General features: G+C 41.5%; 2 protein-coding genes across 31 annotated transcripts; both read left to right on the plus strand.

The window, feature by feature from the left end:
* The first annotated feature begins 201 nt into the window (after window positions 1-201).
* Window positions 202-14,783, plus strand: LOC124138693 (sodium- and chloride-dependent creatine transporter 1-like). 5 transcript variants are annotated; one of them, XM_046505486.2, is made up of 6 exons: window positions 202-347; window positions 3,717-3,848; window positions 5,516-5,804; window positions 6,751-6,877; window positions 7,908-8,011; window positions 14,618-14,639. In XM_046505486.2, exons 1-6 carry the CDS (start codon window positions 233-235, stop codon window positions 14,619-14,621), a joined length of 771 nt encoding a protein of 256 aa, XP_046361442.2. In that variant the 5' UTR covers window positions 202-232; the 3' UTR covers window positions 14,622-14,639. The 5 variants fall into 5 exon arrangements, with proteins under 5 accessions (XP_046361442.2, XP_046361439.2, XP_046361440.2 ...); XM_046505483.2 differs by lacking the exon at window positions 14,618-14,639 and adding an exon at window positions 8,700-8,921; XM_046505484.2 differs by lacking the exon at window positions 14,618-14,639 and adding an exon at window positions 8,653-8,912.
* On the plus strand, window positions 10,436-14,601 carry LOC124138690 (keratin-associated protein 5-4-like). 26 transcript variants are annotated; one of them, XM_048396219.1, is made up of 5 exons: window positions 10,436-11,073; window positions 11,420-12,259; window positions 12,372-12,622; window positions 12,959-13,014; window positions 13,070-14,601. In XM_048396219.1, the coding sequence occupies exons 1-5, from the start codon at window positions 10,928-10,930 to the stop codon at window positions 13,211-13,213; spliced, it is 1,437 nt and encodes a 478-aa protein (XP_048252176.1). In that variant the 5' UTR covers window positions 10,436-10,927; the 3' UTR covers window positions 13,214-14,601. The 26 variants fall into 26 exon arrangements, with proteins under 26 accessions (XP_048252176.1, XP_048252182.1, XP_048252183.1 ...); XM_048396225.1 differs by having other exon boundaries at window positions 10,436-11,407; window positions 12,092-12,650; XM_048396226.1 differs by having other exon boundaries at window positions 10,436-11,407; window positions 12,092-12,371; window positions 12,483-12,622; window positions 12,959-14,601.
* Window positions 14,784-15,383: the final 600 nt, after the last annotated feature.

Genomic DNA, 15,383 nt, shown 5'->3' on the forward strand with positions numbered 1-15,383 from the left:
AAAATCAAGTGCATGCTTCAAAACTTGAATTGTGTACCTAATGCTCAAGTGACAGCAAGTTTTGCAAAATTACGTCGATATAATTCAACTTAATTAACAAGTTCATTACAATTAATATAAAACTATTAAATTCATTAAATGACGCCACCAGCCATATCACGATTTGCTGTTATAAACCGAATCTTGGGTGGAGGAGTACAGTGTTGGTGTGTGACTCAATGCAGCTGCAGCGATGGCACCTGAACGATGGCGTCACCACTTGGACTACTTGGTCACCCTCCTCGGTGGCAGCATTGGGGCCGGTTCACTCATCAAGTTCCCGTACTTATGTATGCGTAATGGTGGAGGTAAGTATCAGTTGATAATATTTCTTTGGTTAATTCACTCAACATCAATTGAGACAAGTGGAACGAATACCATGTCCACAATCTCAAAACCTCAAAGGATTTGCAATCTCAGAAAAGAACAAAGTTCAATTTGTAAATGACTATCCCACACGACAAACTTAAGAAAAAACTTCATACCTTCACCCAAGGAGCATTTGGCCTATATACCTATAGTTACATCTCTATCTTCAAAAGGTACAAAATGAAAGCATATATGTCATCTGACGTTGATGGAGAACACAATTTGAGCAAGAAGTGGGCATCCCAAAGGTAACAATCTTTTGCCCCTCAACAATGGTTCCTTCCACTAATTTACCTGCCAGAGCTAGACATTAACGAAACCGCCTCTTCAGATCTGTGCATAAAGATGCAGAAAGTATTATTATTTAAAAAGTATTTCAGATATGTACACTCGAAATTATCTTTTGTTATTGTTTGCAAATGTAATGATCTGTCCTGATGGATATAACTTGACGAAAACTCATCTTTAAAGGGACAATGTTTGGAGTTTGGAAGGCATATGAACTATGATTATTTAAGGGTAGCCAAATGCAGCGCATGAGTATATTAACTACATGTAAAAAGATTCCCAGATACATGGGGCTTTTTCGTCACTAGGAATATTCACGGGGGCTTAAATGTCATCAAACTAGACAGCTTTGGTCAATAAATGGCTGTGGCGTAAAACACACTCACTCTCACTTACTTGTATGGGGAATTAAATATTCATCTTATTTTTCATTGATGAACAAATAAGACTGGCAACCAATATAACGAAGAGGTTTACAAGGCAATGCATGGTTTGCTCCTGCATATTTACAGGAACTAAAAGTACCATACAAGCCTGCACGTTCTCTCCGATCAACATCTGCTAGTGGTGTCAGGTATTTAAACATATGGTGATAGGTCATTTCAACATGCTGGCCCATTGCTATGGAACCATCTGCCACAAGAAATTCGAGAAACAGAGAATCTGACAAACTTTGAAAAGACACTGAAATCGTGTCTCTTCAAAAGAGCGTTTGCTCAGATCAATCATGGTCAAGGCGCATTTAAACAGTTGCTCTTGATATTGTTGATTAAAAATTGACAACGTACACTATACATGTTATATGAGAGAACCACTTTAGAACGATAACAGGCGTTGATATACATCCAAGATGACATAGATAGAACAATGTGTGGTACATCAATTATCTAATATGAAAGGGAAAAATTTAATAATTGAATAATTAAATTCAACAGTTCTTCTTAAAGTCATTTTTCCTGACTTAAAAGTAAACTTAAGAACACGATATTGAGGAATACAATCTCTAAAATTCTGGTACACTACCACACCACTATATAGCACACAATTACTATTGGCATGCCTGCTTGGATCGGTTTGGGTGTCAGCATAGACATCCATAGAATAGACACCTTCATTTCGGAATGTCACAAGTAATCTGTTAACAATAACAGAACAAAGCCGTCTACATTGTAATATTACCTATATCACTGTATAAGGTGAAAATGTGAAAGGGGAATCCCGAGTCAATGTTCTCAGGTCACATAACAATTAGAGGGTGGAAGGAACTAAAAACATATTTAAACATAGTTTTCAAAATTGCAATCAATATCAGAAACGAATAACTGTATATGTTCTGCATGGAAGCTAAATCGAAGGTGGCAGTGTTGACCTAAAAATTCCTCCTCAAGGAGTGCTCGGATTGGCTATTAGAAGTCCCGCTGGACCGTGGTTCCTGCTTGGCTGGCACCCAGCTGGTGTTACCCGTGAAGATTCCGGGGTAGAATAGGTCTTCAGCAACCCATACTTGCCTTGAAAGGCGACTATGCTTGTCGTAAAAGGCGACTAACGGGATCGGGTGGTCAGGCTGGCTGACTTGGTTGATGCATGTCATTGATCCCAAATGCGTGGATCGATGCTCATGATATTAATCACTGGATTGTTTGGTCCAGACCCGATTATTTACAGACCGCCATCATATAGCTGGAATATTGCTGAGTGCGGCGTTAAACAACAAACAAACAAACCAACCAACCAACCCACCTGGTTTACATTACCGTCAAAGGGGAGACCTGAACAAGGGCAACATACCACATTTAAAACATAATTAAGAGTTAAGTACAAACATAGTTCGCGAATTGGTGGTTTTATTTGACTGCAAAAGTAATATCCATTTGACTAAATGTTTCAGTATTATCACTACATCATTCAAATAGAAATGCGCGTGACAGCTTCCAGCAGTTGCGACGTGTTGCATCAAGTACGTGCTGTAAACAATCCGCGAAATCGCGCAAGCACAGATCGGCAAATGTGAGCAAGGTGTTACACAATCCGCATGCGCATAACGGTGAAATTCCGCATTTCCGTGAGAACAACGAGCCATTAGGCTGGAAAATAAAACTCCATTATTCCAGCCTAGTTCGATAAGAGTGGAAACTGAACTTTTAAAGTCAGGTAACGCTCTTGCCTCGGGAAGATAGAAAAGGGGGTAGCTTGATTACATCGTTCTCTCGCAGTAAATTCCGATGTCAAGACGACGTTAATTGGACGGCAAAACCACGACGTTTTCGTGCTTACAGTGTGGGGCGCGAAGACATGCATCAATCAAGTCAAAAAAGTCTCATTTATTAGTTCTGCTTATGTGTCTCACGCAGTCAGCCAATAATGTTCATAACCTGCACAAGGTCTTCTCATCGCTGTTCTTCAGTCACAGTAGCATATATTCATACTTGTATGTATTTGATTTTAACACAGGTTTAATAACATCACTTTCCGTTTTGGAAACCACACACTCAATGTGGAAACAGACCACTTCCGGTCAAAGTGACCTTGATTTGACGCAATCATGACGTGTGATTGGTGTCTTGTTAGTTAGAGTTATGCTTATGATACAGTCTGAATATAATCATACAATGCTTTTGTTGCTTATTTTTATAATTATCTTTACTGGTTGAAAAATGCTTCGAACTTTCATGGATTAAGCGAGTGGTTGATAAAACCAATTGTGCAACGTTCTGTAATGGGGCTGCTCAATGATAAGAGAATTTGTAAGAATGAAAATAAAACTTGCGTAATATCTATTTCATAAACATAGTCTTTCGACTCTAGGGCCACCTTGAAATTTGTGGTAAAACAATCCAGATGATCAAGTTCCATTATACATGTCATCGTAAGAGCTCGTTATGTTCTGGATGCCTCGCAGTATTCACAGTATACTCCTTTCCCGACATGAAATATACCTATTTCTTTCCTCATTAAAGCTACAAACACGTTTTGTAAAGATATTTCATTTCTGTAACTGACTTAAAACTATTCTTTTACAGGAGTGTTCCTGATACCATTTTTATTCTTCACCTTTATGGGCGCAATTCCATGTGTTTTCTTGGAGATGGTGATTGGCCAGTACTCCCAAAGCGGACCTGTTAACGTTTGGAATTTATGTCCACCATTTAAAGGTAACCTGAAACTGTATAAGCTGTAAATTGAAATTGAATACACAGTCAAGCCTTTAAAGTCGATAAATAGAGGTTATCTCCCGAGTGTGTTTGGGGATAGAAAGATCCTGTATTAGGAATAAACATTGTATTTAGCGAGCCTTGGCATAGATTGAACATAGGCTCCAGACCATGGAGCATCTTCAACGGTCAGTCAGCAATACACATGCCACTAGAACAGGGTCGTCCGTTTCACGAAAACAACAAACACCAACACATCTCAACCCCGACAACCCTAACAGTCGGGAGGAATTATCCAATCGGTACACATTGTGTCTCTTCTACCGTAGGGTTGGATGCGGTAGCAGTATTAAACTAATGTCTGTCACTGGCCACAGAAATCGTCGAAGTATAGTAACATTCTACAAGGCTAGTGCTGTTCAAATAACTAATGATGAAGGCAACTCTTGTCGACAACCCCCGTCTGCCTGATGCAATAATTTAACGTTAGCTAACGTCCAATCCTCCGTGTCACAACTGCCGTCTAATTCTGGTATGTCTGCTTTATTGATAAAAAGTATGGTGGTCTAACTTTGCCTAGTTTTTATATACTTTCTTTTGTCTAACAGTTTAATGATATTTATGTTCTCTAGATAGTTTGAAATAAATCTGGGATATGTTGCTACTTATTATAATGTCTTTTGACGAAAGCTTTTTATGCCGTACAGATTTGTCAAGTCACACCATGACTAAAATATTTCAGACGTGCCTTTAGTTTTTCACTCACTCACTCACTCACTCACTCATGTGACTTAATATAGATACTTTGGCAGGTTAGGTAGACGAGATATGTAAAGTGATTATTGGCTTTGAGACAGGATTATGTTTTCAGTCAGCGCTTCATGAAAGGAACAGACAGTCCTTTTTAATCGATACCATACCATTTTCATAATATCCAGCTTGCACAGTGAACAATGTCATGTTTTAGGGTAAAACGTGGGGACAAATAACGTTATTCCTGCATTTTCGGGAGCATGTCATACTTTCAAACAAAATCCCAGCACCACACATCACCCCATCCCGCCCACCCAAATTAACACAAATGGTCGACCAGGAAGAAAATAGACCAGAACTGAAATGCTCAATAGCGGGGTATCCGTCAAGGCATCCACTACTCGGATTCCCCAAGGCCTGGTATCCAGAAAGGTATTCAGTTAAGGATACCTAGCTTCTAAATGACTTAGTATTCGTATCCACAAGGTTGTTAGTTGCCGGATACCAAGAATAGGGCATCCGCTACTGGACACCAGGATTCATTCCAGGTAAGTGTCGAATGGTATCCCCGAGGATTCCGGAGGATTGAAGCTACCCTTTCAGGGATTAAATATATTTATATGATACCATACAAAATGAAATCAATGTAATGTAGTACTGAGTTTCTTTGATATTTCAGGCAAGCTATCTCAAAGACTTATGGTGGTTTAACGTGCATTCCTGATAATATGGAAAGATATATATCATTCACATTGACTAAAACTGTACATTATACGAAACATTGACGAAACTAAATTACCACCCGTTGAATCATTCTATAGTAACTTAACAGAATCTAAAATAACCGATGTTCTGGCGGTGTGGGATAAATTAGGTTGAGTACTGAGTAGTACTGAGTTTCTTTGATATTTCAGGCATTGGTCTCGGGATTGCTCTAGTTAATTGGATCTATGTTACCTACTACATTGCCATATTCGCCTGGTTTATGTACTACTTCTACCACTCGTTCTTCGTCAACCTCCCCTGGACCAGCTGTGACCAGTCCTGGAACTCCCCTGGATGTATAGCAGACATCGACAACAGCGTCCGGAACAGCACATCAGCCAATGCTACCCAACTCATTCCCAGTGCTCCTGACGAACACAACCTCACTGACATCACCAAAACAGTCCCTGGTATGACTGCTGCAGAAGAATTTTGGAGGTACATTTAAGTTAATTAGACCTATTGGTTGAAACTGTATGAAATTATAGTTACCATGTACATATTTGGGACTGAACATGAATTAATTAGAACTACAAGAACTCGACAAGCTCGTCACATTCGGTCTTGTATATGTATCATGAGTCACAATTTGTTAACCCCTAGGCAGCTCACTGTCGTGTTTTCTGTGAAACGAGGACGTATATCTCGAAAACCTCGTCACTTTCGGTCTTGTGTATGTACATGAATCAAAAATTGTAAGCCGCTGTGCAGGCCCACCGTTGTGTTTCACGGTGAATGCTGGTCAGTTAGCAGTTTACGTTTTACACAGAGCCTCATATGTTTGGCACACGAGAGAGTTTATTTTGGCACATTTGCGACAGGCCCCAAAGCATGTCCGTCACAGGTTACTTTGCGCGTTAGGTAATATATATTCCCAGTTGAAAAAGTACATGTAGTTCCGGTCGCAATAAGAACGTATTATGAGTTTTTGCTTTTCTGTAACGTTTAGGTTACGTATTTGGTTGCTCTGTTTCTGCGTTCTGATGATTCAACCAATTCCAATTATTTATTTGACCAAAAGACATCTCATTCATGCCTAAGGTATCGTGTACGTTCCACAGTCTCCGAGTTATGTATATCAAACTCACCTTTACGGTCCTCCTTTTCACGAGCATGTCAATAATGTTACTGCCTTTGGGCGGTCGGGTAGCCTAGTGGTTAAAGAGTTCGCTCGTCACGCCGAAGACCCGGGTTCGATTCCCGACATGGGTACAATGTGTGAAGCCCATTTCTGGTGTCCCCGCCGTGATATTGCTGGAATATTGCTAAAAGCGGCGTAAAACCAAACTCACTGACTCACTCACTCACTGTTACTGCCTTTACCACTTCGTACAATTTTTTCTTTATCAAGTCAAATGTCTGCACTGTTGATCCTCCTTTCTAGATTCCAAGTACTACAGATGACTGACGGCCTGGAAGACCTCGATGGCATACGCTGGCCGCTCGTTGGGTGCATGGCCGTTACCTGTGTGATCATGTTCTTATTCCGAGGGATCAAAGTGTCGGGAAAGGTAAACAAAGGTCCAATTCATGATGGTTGGTAAATTACTTATGCCAATTGTAATTGCATAAAGCCAGGTGGAACATTTTAGCTCACCTGACTGAAAGTCAAGTAAGTTTATGTCATGGCATGTTTGACCCGCTGGCATGTTTGACCTTGTCAGTGATCCATCGTGTGTCGTAAACATCTTCTCAGAAACCACTGGACCAAAGAAGCGGAAACTTCACATACTTGTTCCCACCAGTGAAGACATCTCAAATGTTAAAGACCTTCGAACCCGATATGCAATATAGACACCACGGCAGCCATATTACAGATCCTATTTACTGCCATTCTTGTGCCAAATGGTAGGGACATTTGGTACCTGATTAGTTAGTAGTGGGGATCAACATAATTACATGGCACTTTTGACATCATCTTCTCAGAAACCACTGGACCGATGAAGGTGAAACTTGTAATCTTTGGTGAGAACAAGCATGTCAATTGCTTGAATTGTTCAATAGGTTCAAGAGGTTCAAGAGGTTCGAATCCGATTTTTTAAAATGTAATATAATGTGGCACCTGTGTAATTACTAGTGGGGGCTTAACACTTGTTTTGGGTTTTTATTGTTGCTATATTAGAAACTTTGACTTGTACGTTTTCACTTTAACCATGCATCTAAATTATCTCAATATACTTATCTGTCCCTGTAACCTTCATCTCCTCGCCTGACTGACAAAGCTGAACCTTGGCTTGTATGTTTCTCTTCCAGATGCAATCCTATTTTATTTCATTAGATTTTAGTGTTAGCTTTCAGTCCTTAATTTTTATGTAGAAAATATTTGAATATCAATGTTGACAGCAACTCTTGTTTAGGGTCTGCTTTTGTTGGAATTTTTAACTGGTGACCGTAAATCCAGGTGAGCTACAGTGCTGTGGCATTATTTTTAATGAAATGTAACAAACACGTATTTTCAAACATATAAATTGTGTAAACCGTTAAACATTGATATTTATCATTCGAATAACTCATTTCCTTATTGTGTTTTCATTTGTACAGATGTGGATTGAGGCCTGTAGATCTGCTCTATTCTCTTTGAATATTGGCCTTGGGAACATCATAACTATGGCCGGGCACAACAAAATAACACGCAACTGTTTTAGGTATATGAACATAAAATTCATTAAGCTGCACAAACACACAATTTGATAATTCCAAGATGAGGTCACACTATCATCATTATTCCAATAAACAGTGACAGTTTTATTAGTTTTGATTAGCGATATCGGGCGGTGTCTCCCAAACACTTCCTCGTTAATACAAGCTACCTTGTATAAAGCTTTTACCAGGTATGTAACATACATGGACACAAACGTGTTCCTCAATATAAAGTCGCCAACATGTAAAAATATAGCGAACTCCCTAATTTAAAAAAAGAAATCGGATTTCATCTGCTCATAAGAATGTAGTGATCAATTTTTAAAATACTTCAATCATCGGGAGAATCACATTCAAATGTGGTATGTATTTGTAATACACCAAGAGTGTAGAGAATATAACCCTTATGTATTTCATTCACCTTACGAACTGCATAATGATTTAGAGGGCCCTATCCACAACAATCATTTGCAATGCTAAAGCATTATTAAATTGATCAGTTAAAGTAGCTGTAAACGAAACAATATCTGTGACTTATAAAGTAAGTATGAATAGTGAACACTTTTTATAATGGTATCCAACTGTTTGCAGTATGTGAAACGTCATACTTTCAATAATATTCACGATAGAAACCTTTCTGTTTCAGGGATGCATTACTTGTCAGCATGGTTGATATTCTTTTTCTTGTATTAGCTGGATTCGCGTTCTTTGCCACTATATGACATGTTGCCCACCAACGTGGCGTTCCTGTAGAAACTTTCGAATCATCAGGTATCTGGAGAACTAATGATGTGCATATATGCAGATTGATTTGTGATAAACCTTCATAATATCTATTTAAATAATGAACTAATAATATTCAGAATCAGTTAATTTGTAAAGATATTCTTAAATTAAAGTGACAAAACCATTTCTATAATCATCAGAAATCTCTGCTGATAGAGAGTCTGTAGTATGATTCCGACTATATCATAAGCATGTGTTTATGAATCGCTGTCAATTAGTGATGAAGTGATAAACGTCAGAGACCTGCATCACTTCGGGTTAAAAGCGGCGTTAAACCCAACTCACTCACTCACTCACTCTATTTTGCCGCGTACGTGTCCAAATCTTGCATTAAAGTTATCACACAGTAAGATAATACCGCTAGTTTGATAATTGTAGAACTGATTTTGAAGATCTATTCAGTGTCAAGTATACACCTAGAACCAATTTGGGGGAATTTCGCGTTATTTACGTGTCGATGCTTTGCTTTAACGATTTTACGATCTATCCAGTTCTAAAAAGTTGTCGATACCCATGAGACTTGCGCTTTAACTAAATAGTTTATCCTGCTTTCTTAAACTTTGCAGCCATGGGTTGTGTTTTTGAATGGAGACTAGATATTTTTATCAGCTACAGCTGCAAAACCAGAGGTTTTTTTAATTAAACCGATATTTGATTCATACAATTTCGGGGACAATTCATGGTTTTCGTTAAAATCGTCTGAGCCACAACTCAGAAAGGCCGCAATACAACTGAAATACTGTTAAAAGCGCGGCTGAACACAAAGAACTTCAGAACGACATTTGCAACAACGACATGGATCAGAAACTTCGCTTTTTGGATAACCTTGAACCTCTCGGTGTGCAGGTGTTCGTTGATGACGCATTCCACGGCTTTCGCTTTGAGTCATTGCTTTAAAAAAGATAATACTAAGAATCTGTTCACTGGTCTTTTCAAACCCATACATGTGAAAATAAATATATGACGTCAACGTCAGAGACCAACTCGAGCATCCGCCGAAACAGACACAACCGGTTGTAAAAGCTAAATAGCAGCATGTCATGGAGATCTTATGTATCTTAAAAAGGTTATTTAAGTACATTGTGCAAGAACATGATACACTAAACAAGGATGGCTGTTGGTTGGTTTGTTGTTTAACGCCGCACTCAGCAATATTCCAGCTATATGTCGGCGGTCTGTAAATAATCAAATCTGGACCAGACAATCCAGTGTTTAATATCATGAGCATCGATCCATGCAATTGGTCAGCGATCCTGACCACCCGATCCCGTTAGTCGCCTCTAACGACAAACATAGTCGCCTTTTACGGCAAGCATGGGTTGCTGACGACCTATTCTTCCCCGGATCTTCACACAAGAATGGAAATGAAATAAATATATAATCTTGATTAAACTAAACTAAACGTTCTGAATGATACGGGTTTGGGATACTTCAGTGGTAAACAAACCAAGAAGATACGCGTTGGAATTGGTCTTCAGCAAACCATGCTAACGGGATCGGGTGCTATGGCTCGTTGGATTGGTTTATGCATGTCATCGTATCTCAAGTGCGTACATCAATGTTCATGATGTCAGTCACTGGATTGTCTGGTCCAGACTCGGTTATTTATCGACAGCCGTCATATAGCTGGAATATTGATGAGTGCGGCGTTAAACAACAAACAAACTAGAATGGAAAAAGCGTTCTCCGACAAGATGTGATTCCCAACATGGGTACAATGTGTGAAAAGAATTTCTGGTATTCTTCCTCCTGACATTGCTGGGATATTGCTTTAAACGCCGAAACAAACACTCAATCACTCTGTATCTGTTTTTCCTAGCAATTGTATTACCTGTGTAAATCATGTTTAATTCAACATTGGAAGCCTTCAATTAATTACCGGTCAAATATACAGGTGATACAGTTTTATACCATGGATATTTTGCAAGTAGAAAATGCATGCAATGTTTACTCACGCCTTTCTACACGTCAAATCCTCCTCATTAAATCATGCCATTTATGGTGAAAGGGGTTATTATCCATTATCAATTGGAATGTTCTAGTCTTGTAGGAAGCAGAGTGAGTTGCTTGACTTGTGGGTAGCAGAGAGTGTTGCTTGTCTTGTGGGAAGCAGGGTGATCTGCTTGTCTTGTGGGATGCAGGATGTGTTACTTGTCTTGTGGGAAGCAGGTTGTGTTGCTTGTCTTGTTTGGTGCAGGTTGTGTTGCTTGTCTCGTGTGAAGCAGGATGTGTTGCTTGTCTTGTGGGATGCAGGTTGTGTTGCTTGTCTTGTGGGATGCAGGTTGTGTTGCTTGTTTTGTTTGGTGCAGGTTGTGCTGCTTGTCTTTTGTGAAGCAGGATGTGTTGCTTGTCTTGTGAGAAGCAGGGTGTGTTGTTGTCTTGTGGGAAGCAGGTTGTGTTGCTTGTCTTGTGAGAAGCAGGGTGTGCTGCTTGTCTTGTGGGAAGCAGGGTGTGTTGCTTGTCTTGTTGGAAGCAGGGTGTGTTGCTTGTCTTGTGGGATACAGGGTGTGTTGTTGTCTCGTGGGATGCAGGTTTTGCTGCTTGTCTTGTGGGAAGCAGGGTGTGCTGCTTGTCTTGTGGGAAGCAGGTTGTGTTGCTTGTCTTGTGGGATGCAGGTTGTGTTGCAGGGTGTGTTGCTTGTCTTGTGGGAAGAAGGGTGTGTTGCTTGTTTTGTGGGAAGCAGGTGGTGTTGTTTGTCTCGTGGGATGCAGGTTGTGCTGCTTGTCTTGTTGGAAGCAGGGTGTGCTGCTTGTCTTGTGGGATGCAGGTTGTGTTGCTTGTCTTGTGGGAAGCAGGGTGTATTGCTTGTCTTGTTGGAAGCAGGGTGTGCTGCTTGTCTTGTGGGATGCAGGTTGTGTTGCTTGCCTTGTGGGAAGCAGGGTGTATTGCTTGTCTTGTGGGATGCAGGTTGTGTTGCTTGTCTTGTTGGAAGCAGGGTGTGCTGCTTGTCTTGTGGGATGCAGGTTGTGTTGCTTGTCTTGTGGGAAGCAGGGTGTATTGCTTGTCTTGTGGGATGCAGGTTGTGCTGCTTGTCTTGTTGGAAGCAGGGTGTGCTGCTTGTCTTGTGGGATGCAGGTTGTGTTGCTTGTCTTGTGGGAAGCAGGGTGTATTGCTTGTCTTGTGGGAAGCAGGATGTGTTGCTTGCCTTGTGGGATGCAGGGTGAGTTGCTTCTCTTGATGGATGCAGGTTGTGTTGCTTGTCTTGTTGGAAGCAGGTTGTGTTGCTTGTCTTGTGGGAAGCAGGATGTGCTGCTTGTCTTGTGGGAAGCAGGATGTGTTGCTTGTCTTGTGGGATGCAGGTTGTGTTGCTTGTCTTGTGGGATGCAGGTTGTGTTGCTTGTCTTGTGGGATGCAGGTTGTGTTGCTTGTCTTGTGGGATGCAGGGTGTGTTGCTTGTCTTGTGGGAAGCAGGTTGTTTTGCTTGTCGTGTGGGATGCAGGGTGTGCTGCTTGTCTTGTGGGATGCAGGTTGAGTTGCTTGTCTTGTGGGAAGCAGGTTTTGTTGCTTATCTTGTGGGATGCAGGGTGTGCTGCTTATCTTGTGGGATGCAGGTTCAGTTGCTTGTCTTGTGGGAAGCAGGTTGTGTTGCTTGTCTTGTGGGATGCAGGGTGTGTTGCTTGTCTTGTGGGAGCAGGATGTGTTGCTTGTCTTGTGGGAAGGAGGGTGTGTTGCTTGTCTTGTGGGATGCAGGTTGTGTTGCTTGTCTTGTGGGAAGCAGGTTGTGTTGCTTGTCTTGTGGGATGCAGGGTGTGTTGCTTGTCTTGTGGGAAGCAGGTTGTGTTGCTTGTCTTGTGGGAAGCAGGGTGTGCTGCTTGTCTTGTGGGAAGCAGGATGTGTTGCTTGTCTTGTGGGATGCAGGTTGTGTTGCTTGTCTTGTGGGATGCAGGTTGTGTTGCTTGTCTTGTGGGAAGCAGGTTGTGTTGCTTGTCTTGTGGGATGCAGGGTGTGTTGCTTGTCTTGTGGGAAGCAGGTTGTTTTGCTTGTCGTGTGGGATGTAGGGTGTGCTGCTTGTCTTGTGGGATGCAGGTTGTGTTGCCTATCTTGTGGGATGCAGGGTGTGTTGCTTGTCTTGTGGGATGCAGGATGTGTTGCTTGTCTTGTGGGAAGCAGGTTGTGTTGCTTATCTTGTGGGATGCAGGTTCAGTTGCTTGTCTTGTGGGAAGCAGGTTGTGTTGCTTGTCTTGTGGGATGCAGGGTGTGTTGCTTGTCTTGTGGGAAGCAGGATGTGTTGCTTGTTTTGTAGGTCCCAGATGTGTTGCTTCTCTTGTGGGATGCAGGTTGTGTTGCTTGTCTTGTGGGATGCAGGATGTGCTGCTTGTCTTGTGGGAACCAGATGTGTTGCTTGTCCATTAGAAAGCAGGGTAAGCGGCTTGGCTTGTGATGAACTCAAAACGTCAACGACGGAGATCTCGAATATCTGAAGAAACAAATTCCATGGGGTGTAAAAGGGAAAATAGTGATAAAATGAATGGATCACTGAAGCTTATTGCACCAAGTGTTCGCGAAAAGAGAACGTCACAGGAAACAATTGACATTAACAAGTGCTTGTGAGTAAGGAGGTATGAACACTCCATGTAGAGGTCAGAATATTGTATAGCATCGTGTTGTCAAGTTAAGTGTCAGGTTTTATAATATACACTCTTGACAAGGTCAATATGCGAAAATAAGCACCCGAGGACGCGAACCCTGAGGTTGACCGGATCGAGGCCGCATGTCTGTTTTCGCATATTTACTCGTCAAGAGTGATCATTTGTTTGTTGTAACGAAATTCACTTTAAGGTTCATGAAGTCTACAAACCGTCCTCTGTTTTATTACAAAAACTTAGCTGCGAACCGTAAAACGTTCGTACCAGACACCATCTTGTTTTCTAGCAAACGAGTCAATATTCATCACGTGACAGGTCAATACTGATCATGTGACGAGTCAATATTCGAGGACAGTGTCAGTCACATGATTTCGGGGTCTACATTGAAATGTATTGCTACGTGGTACGGATAATCGTGGAATTTAAAGAAAAAGTTCATGTTCTAAAGTGTCAAAGTATTTGAGACATGTAATGTCATAAATGTCAGAAACTGCAGCGATGCTTCATTGTATATTGTCAGAACTAAACCAGTGCTCGTACATCGTGTAATAGCATTAAAATGAATTCCCCAAAAGCATGTGTCATTGGATAGTGAACAAGGGAACATGCTTAACCTGTTTTCAAACCTGTTTGGGTGAATGTGCAGAGGACTGCGGAACAGTTTCTAATTTGTTTGATGAAAGTATTTTCATTGTTAAACGGGTTACACGACATAGTTTTGACCTAAAGATGGTGCTGGGGAGATGCTCTATCCTGGGTCATCACGGGGCGTAACTTTGTAAGTGGGAGATTGGTTGGATAATGTTGGTTGTAACCAACATCAGGGGACCTTCGTGATATCAGTGACCGCCTCCGTGGTCTAGTGGACTGAGCGACTTCCCGGAGAAGGGAAGGTCAAAAGACGTAACAAAAATGGGACTTGTTGTTACCCTGCCTGGCCTTTGGCATCAGTGGGATGAAACTAGGACTGGTCGCTTCGGAGTCTGTTTATTGTGTCTGAGTGGGGGTTCTCCACTCTCCAAAAGACTGCATGACAAGAGGGAAGACTTCAACTTTCCAAAAGCCAACGTTCCCTTCATGTCGAGCAACACTCATGCAGCTCCAGTCCTTGGTGTCTACTTTTGAGGTACGATTGAGCCTGCTCTTTCTACCAAGTTGTTTGATCAAGGTTACAGACATTTAAGATCTCAGTGAACCTTTCAAAAAGTTTTATGTTCCAAATGTTACCGTTTTTTTCAGGTGAACAATTGACCTCCTTTGCATGTGTTTGTGACTAGTGCCATCGCTGGGGCAGGATACGCTCACCTTTTTGGGGACACCTGGAATCGTATCATCGGGATTTCTTTTGCCACTTGTATTTACTTGAACAGTTTGAATAAAATGGTGTTCGTGTAGGAAAATGAAACTGTTGGTGGTTTCTGATATTTGAGAATTTTCTTCTGTATATGTAAAGGGCTTTCCGGACAAACACACGCACACGCACACTCACACGCACACGCAAACGCACGCACACGCACGCACGCACGCACACACACACACACACAGATACACACATATACACGTGCATGGAATCCGTGTCTGTGAATCCGGTCAAAGTGACACACTCGACAGGGTCAGTGTATCACAAACTGCGTAGGGCTTCCTACTCTGTCGCGAGTTGCTACCTCACAATCCCCCCCCCCCCCCCCCCCCCCCCCCTGCAGTTGTGGTAACGACACTCGTTTTACATTCCAACAAGATTTAACATGACGGATTCACAATAACTAGTGAGTTGAAAAGATGTACTGTACCCAGTGAGGCGTCCTATTAGGGAAACGCCTTTTCAGTTTTATGTCACAGTGGCGCCAGCTGAATGAGGGGGAAAAGCCGGAAGTGATGCAGGTCTCAGGCGATCCTTGAATAAGTGGTGGTCAAACACATTGCGAAAAGATGTATGTGCGATTCAGATATAACTTGGTTGTTAATCTGTGTCATCGTGACTTTCTCTTACAAAGTTAGCGGCTCT

This window comes from Haliotis rufescens, unplaced genomic scaffold (assembly GCF_023055435.1).
Source record: "Haliotis rufescens isolate VD_foot unplaced genomic scaffold, xgHalRufe1.0.p SCAF_15, whole genome shotgun sequence".
In the NCBI taxonomy this organism is placed as follows: Eukaryota; Metazoa; Mollusca; class Gastropoda; order Lepetellida; family Haliotidae; genus Haliotis; species Haliotis rufescens.

Coding starts and splice junctions, on each gene's coding strand:
- LOC124138690 (XM_048396209.1), top strand. CDS start 10,928: ATGCAGGATGTGTTACTTGTCTTGTGGGAAGCAGGTTGTGTTGCTTGT. Junction 11,074..11,419: donor GCTTGTCTTGTGGGATGCAG/GTTGTGTTGCTT, acceptor GTTGTGTTGCAG/GGTGTGTTGCTTGTCTTGTG.
- LOC124138693 (XM_046505483.2), top strand. CDS start 233: ATGGCACCTGAACGATGGCGTCACCACTTGGACTACTTGGTCACCCTC. Junction 348..3,716: donor ATGTATGCGTAATGGTGGAG/GTAAGTATCAGT, acceptor ATTCTTTTACAG/GAGTGTTCCTGATACCATTT. Junction 8,012..8,699: donor ATAACACGCAACTGTTTTAG/GTATATGAACAT, acceptor TTCTTGTATTAG/CTGGATTCGCGTTCTTTGCC.